The sequence below is a fragment of the Halichoerus grypus genome, chromosome 11 (assembly GCF_964656455.1).
Source record: "Halichoerus grypus chromosome 11, mHalGry1.hap1.1, whole genome shotgun sequence".
Taxonomy (NCBI): Eukaryota; Metazoa; Chordata; class Mammalia; order Carnivora; family Phocidae; genus Halichoerus; species Halichoerus grypus.
This window is the reverse complement of record NC_135722.1, coordinates 82,572,003-82,578,002: the sequence shown is the minus strand read 5'-3', so window position 1 is coordinate 82,578,002 and position 6,000 is coordinate 82,572,003. Positions and strand designations below refer to the sequence as shown.

The window sequence follows — 6,000 nt, the reverse complement described above, 5'->3', positions numbered from 1 at the left end:
TCTACAGAAGCCACATTTTGCATCTTTTTCTCATGACTTTAGGAAAGACTTCATCAAATGTTTTTCTAAAATTCAGACACATTATACTCAAGGCATTAGCACAGTGCACTAAAAAATAAGACATGTGAATAAATGAATAATTGATCTATAAACCTGTTTGTTACCTGTTAAAAATAAAAATAAAACAGCCAATAAGGTTAGTTTGATATGATTATTTTTCTTGAGAGCCTCCACTGTACTGATTCTGAATGACTGTAGCTTTTATTACCGTTCCCCCCCCCCCCCCCCCCCCCCCCCGCCCAGGGTTCTTTGTATACTATGTGGGAGAGGTGACTTCTCAAAGAAGGAACTGTGCTCTCTGGGTCTGTTGGAGCTCTAACTTAGAGTCGTGGGCTGAGGATGTCAACAGGATTTTATTAAAAAAAAAAAAAAGTTTTGTATGTTTTCTAAACCAAAACCCTGACACCAGAAAGGTAGCCTATGAAGATTGATTCCTGAGCATCAGGGATTTGTTTCCATCCATGAGCCTTGCCAGACCACGTTTTTACATCTCCACCAGGTCAGTTCATTTAACTGTAGCTTCTGTTCCCAGGATTTGAGTATTTCATTGTCTGCTTTGGGTTAAACTCACTACACATTTTGGAAAGGAGTATTTTGAAGGAGTATCTTGCTAATATTTTAAAAACCAAAAATCTCGACTCCTCAGCAAAACACCTCTCAGATTAATGCTATCTTTGTAACACTCTCTGTGGTATCATTAAAGCCAGATAAAGTGAAATTGTTCCTAAATTGTGGGTAGCTGTATCTATAGTTCTGAGCTTCCTAGAAAGTTAAGGGCTAATGATTTTTTTAAAAGAGCTACTTATGTTGGGTGCCTGGGTGGCTCAGTTGGTTAAGCGACTGCCTTCAGCTCAGGTCATGATCCTGGAGTCCCTGGATCGAGTCCCACATCGGGCTCCCTGCTCGGCAGGGAGTCTGCTTCTCCCTCTGACCCTCCCCCCTCTCATGTGCTCTCTCTCATTCTCTCTCTCTCAAATAAATAAATAAAATCTTTAAAAAAAAAGAGCTATTTATGTTTTCTTTCATAAATAAAAACGAGGGATACAGGGATGGGCTAAGAATTTCAGAGGTTTTATAGCTCATGTTAACAGGTTTTTACTAATATCTGAAAAAAATATGGAGATGCTGGTATTGATTATTAACTTCAGGATACCCTGATGTGTAATAGATTGTACTACTGCCCAGCAATACACAAGGAGTGAGGGGTGAGTGTTGGGTATGTGCCAGGAATAGGTCTCCAAAGGTAAAAAGGGGGCTAACCTTTGATACTTTCTCCATGTCTCATGGGCTAGCTTTTATCCCAATTATATCAGAATATTTTCATCATAGTCCAAAATACTATGAAGCAATTATATGTCTTTAAAAAAATGGACTGAGGGTTGCTGGAGTGGTGGGGGGTGGGAGGGATAGGGTGGCTGGGTGATAGACATTGGGGAGGGTATGTGCTATGGTGAGCCCTGTGAATTGTGTAAGACTGTTGAATCACAGACCTGTACCTCTGAAACAAAGTATATATTATATGTTAAAAAGAAGAAGATAGTAGGAAGGGAAAAACGAAGGGGGGGGGAAATTGGAGGGGGAGATGAACCATGAGAGACTATGGACTCTGAGAAACAAACTGAGGGTTCTAGAGGGGAGGGAGGTGGGGGGATGGGTTAGCCTGGTGATGGGTATTAAAGAGGGTACGCATTGAATGGAGCACTGGGTGTTATATGCAAACAATAAATCATGGAACACTACATCAAAAACTAATGATGTAATGTATGGTGATTAACATACATAATAAAATAAAATAATTATTAAAAAAAATAAATGGCTGCCTAATTACCAAAAAAAAAAAAAATGGGGAAAAGGTACTGATTTTGTAGAGTGTGAAAGAGGAGCTACTTCCCTCTCTAAACGTCTCCAGGAATGTTTCTGGCCCTGCTATCCGCCCACCCCCCGCAACTTGTTTGGTTGTTTTTTCCTCTCCTTGGTTTAACTTTTGCTCCATACTAAATATTTGCCTAATGCTAGTCAAAGGACCCTTCACACCAAACTCTGCATGTCTTTGTTCTGAGAAGTAAAATCTCATTTTGTTCCTATCAGCTTTACAAGTTCAAAACTATGTACAAGTGTAGGAAGTGGTTTTGAAACATGCAACAGGGGATATTTTCTAGAAACTCGGATGCTCTGAAAAAACATTAGCCTTCCTAGAAAATGTTTCAGATTTTTTGCAGTAAAATCTGAATTTTGTTCTTGGGATGAATTGGGCATATGATTTTTAGAAAGCATAAGTTTGTCCAAATATTACACAATATCCTTTGTGACATAATTCTGTACCCATAAGAATTGTATTCATCCTTTCATAAAATTTGAGGGTTTTATCTGGACTTTTTTTAAAGATAAAAAATTGAAAGTGCTGGGAGTCAGGACCAGAATAAGAAACTAAAGGCAAGAAATATTTTGGTGCTCCTTCTTGGGCACCTCACCACCCCTCATGCTACACTAAGTCATAAAATATGTCTAAAGGAAATTCTACAATGTTCTGACTTTTCATATGATACTTCACTACTTCAAATTTTTTTTCTTCAAAATCTGAATTGTTTTAAAACATCGTATTGGCTTTGCAGGCGCCTTTAATACATGCTTGCTAATGTAGCGAGGTGGGGGGTGTGCTCTACGATGCGCAAGGACTGGGCAACACTGGCCCAGTATTTTTGCACCTGTTTGCATATCTCGTGAAGTAAAATAGAAACAGCCAGCGCCTCCCTGAGACTAAGGGCAGGTGGGCGGGGGAGACCCCCAAAGCCTCCCGGGAACGTTCCGGGAGCTGGAAACTGCTCCGGGAGGCAGCCCGCCCCGCCTCCGTTGCAGGCCCCGCCCCCGCCTACGCTAGGCTGGCGACGCATGGGACGGGGCCGAAGGCCTCAGCCAATGAGCGCCTGCGGGCCGGGCGGGACGCGGTCCGGTCGCCCGGGCGACCAGAGTGCGGCCCCGCCCCCCCGTCCCGAGCCTCCCGCGCGCGGCTGAGTCCCGGCTACAGTGCTAGCTGCGGTCCCTGCGCGCTGCGCGATCGCGCGATGGGCAAGTGGAGCATCGGGCGAAAGCCGGGCCGCACACTCGGACTCGTGCTGCTGGTGATCTTGAGTTTCCTGGTGCTCTGCAGGTGAGAGATCCCCGCCCGGCACCTGCCGGACTCCAGACACCTCAGCCTTCCACACCCGCAGTTTGCGTCTCCCCTCTCACCTGAGGGAGGCAGCCCCGGGAGTCCGCGTCCCGCGAATCGCGATTCCCCACCGGGAATGGGTATCCGGCCTCTTCTTTGTTGGGTCTGGCATCCCTCTCCACCACTAGGCACTCTGCTTCTTGCCTCGAGATCCAGGTGACACTAGGTGCTGTCCTCTCAATCCCTAGCGTCTGTGTCGAGCTTCCCCACTTTCTCGAAGCTTGTGATGCCCGGGCTCTGCTTTCTTCGTGGATACTCCCAGCTCTCTGGGAAGGCCAGCAGAGCTAGCCATCAGGTCTCTTTTCAGATGTCCCCCGATCACTGCTCCGCCCCTAGTCCTCCTTGGGGAGCCTGCTTCTGCTGTTCTCCCGGGTCCCCACATTTCCTACCAAGCCTGCTGGGAGGCTTCTCTATTCATCAGAAGCCAGAGCTCCAGGGCTCACAGCTATGGTCGATCTCACTGCCCAGCGCAGTCATGAGATCGCTGTCCTTTGGGTCCTTCAAGATCTTCAACCCTGGATTTACTAGCCCCACTTTAGGATTGATATGTCTTCTCTCTCCACTTGCCCGCGTTGGTCAGTCATCAGCTCACTCCTTCCCAACCCCCTTTTACAAAGTGTTATGTTTGACAAGTGGTTGTGTTTAGTGGTAGAAGGACCTACCCACAGCCTGTGTGGGTGCCCTAGCCCAGAACTTTTGTAAACTGTTATCTATTTATAGGATTCTACAGTCCTGACCATGTCTTTCAGGTCGATGGCTGGCACTTTCCATATTCAAAACCTCCAGTGTTGCTGGGAAAGCAGACCAGCAGTATCAAATGCTTTGGCACTGAAAGTTAAGTTTGAAGCAGGTGATGTGGGGGCAGACACACCACGCCTTCAGCTTTATCTTTTGCTTCTTCCAATCCCCTTTGTTAGTTTCTCTGACTCTCCTCTGGGAGATAGGGAAGTTTTTGATGGAGATGAATATTTGAATGTTTTTGCTGCCACAGAACACATTCAGAAACTATTTCCACCTTTTTAAGACATGTGTCTTTGTTTTACATCTTCTTGGCTTTGGAGTTGGTGAGGATGTCATAATATTGTTTGAGAGAAAGAAATGGTGCTCTTCTCACTCTGGGGCCCAGAAAACTTAAGAGGCATTTTGTTTTCTGAGTTGCTCCCAAGACTTTTTTCCATCTTGTCAGTGATCTCTAATCCATTCCTTTCTGAAGGCTGATCCTGGCTCTTGTAGGATGCTCAGCCTTCCTCCTGACGCAAGGCTGATGCAAAGCCCAGAAGGATTACTCAAAGCAGAGGCAACAGGAGCCTCCAGCATGCAGCAGGGTATCCAGGAGCCCACACCCCAGAGAGAAAGGCCAGAGGTGTGCAAGTAGCATGTGGTTTGCTCATTGTTGGAGGTCAAGGATATGGCAGTCCATGCAGGGGCATTGAGGGGCAGCTCTGAGGGGCTTGAGTTGGGCCAGGTAGTGCACCCTAATAGTCCACAGGAAAAGGTGTGGGAAGGAGGCTGGGTGTTTGTTGGTGTCTGGCAGAAAAGAAGATGAGGTGTCAGGTAGCTGACTGGCGGTGAAGAAGCCTGAGCTTCTCATAGGTGAGTTAACCATGTCCCTACCTGGGTTGGAGTGGCCATAGCAGGAGTCAGTCAGGGGCTGATGGAGGTACCTGGGAATAGCTACAACTCAAGCCTGAGGAAATAGTTTGAAATGCTTAGTAAAGTCATTTTTATTCCTGATATCCCTCCTTTCTCAGCAGGTAAGACAGAGGCCAGAGAAGCTCTGACCCAAATTCAGGGCCATCTCTTAGGGTCCTTCAGAATATGTCTTTTGGGCATCCTTTTAATTTTATTACCCTCATGGTATTGGGCTTTTTGCCATGGGCTGGACACCAAGGATTACCTCTGGAGGGCAGAGGAGAATACACTCTTTGTTGCTTCCTCTTTTTGCCTTGCTCTAGCTTTGACTGGATCATTAACTGAGTGGGAGGTGGGGACCCCTCCCAGCTGTTGCTGGTAATGTGGATATGGCCAGTGGAATATAGGTCACATGGGAATTGGCTACTCAGCTGGCAGCTTTGTGGAGCTGAGCTGTCAGGATCAGCCTTTTCCTGTACCTCAGAAGGCAGGTATTTGGGTAGGGGGTGCCTGCTGGGCTCCAGCTTTTGTTTTTTCCCATGAACTTTACCTTGGGCTGGGTTTCATAGCTGTTTGACTATATCACATCCAAGAAATAGGAGGACCAAGATGACTTTTGAGGATGATTTCAACCTTTGATATTTTTTAGCTTGAACGATGTTCTGAAATTTACCTTTATTGCAGTATAATTTTCATGCAATAAGCTGTACATGTTTAGCTTGTACAGTTTGATAAGTGTTGGTGCACATATCCATCTGTGAAAATACCACCACAGTTAAGAGAGTGAAAATATCCATCAGCCTTAGAAATTTCCTTGTGCCCTTGTGCATCTCTCTCTCCTGCCCTTCTCTGCTCCCCCACTCCTAAGGACACTGATCTGTTGCTTTCTGCCACCATATATTAGTTTGCATTTTCTAGGGTTTTATGGAAATGTAGTCCTAAAGTATGTACTCTGTTTTGATTTGGCTTCTTTTACTCAGTATATTATTTGGAAATCTTTGATGCATATCAGTGGGAACCATGTCTGAGTGAGTTGCCTTTCCTTGTCTTTCCTCCTCCCACTCCATGGACGCAAGAATGCCTGCTTGATATGATCAAGG

The 6,000-nt window shown here is 45.8% G+C and overlaps 1 protein-coding gene across 1 annotated transcript in view; it reads left to right on the top strand.

The window, feature by feature from the left end:
• The first annotated feature begins 3,122 nt into the window (after positions 1-3,122).
• Positions 3,123-6,000, top strand: part of GLB1L2 (galactosidase beta 1 like 2) — a 52,698-nt gene continuing 49,820 nt past the window's right edge. Inside the window, exon 1 of the mRNA XM_036088115.2 lies at positions 3,123-3,208. Within this exon, the coding sequence (XP_035944008.1) occupies positions 3,123-3,208 (86 nt within the window). The remainder of the gene's footprint in view (positions 3,209-6,000) is intronic.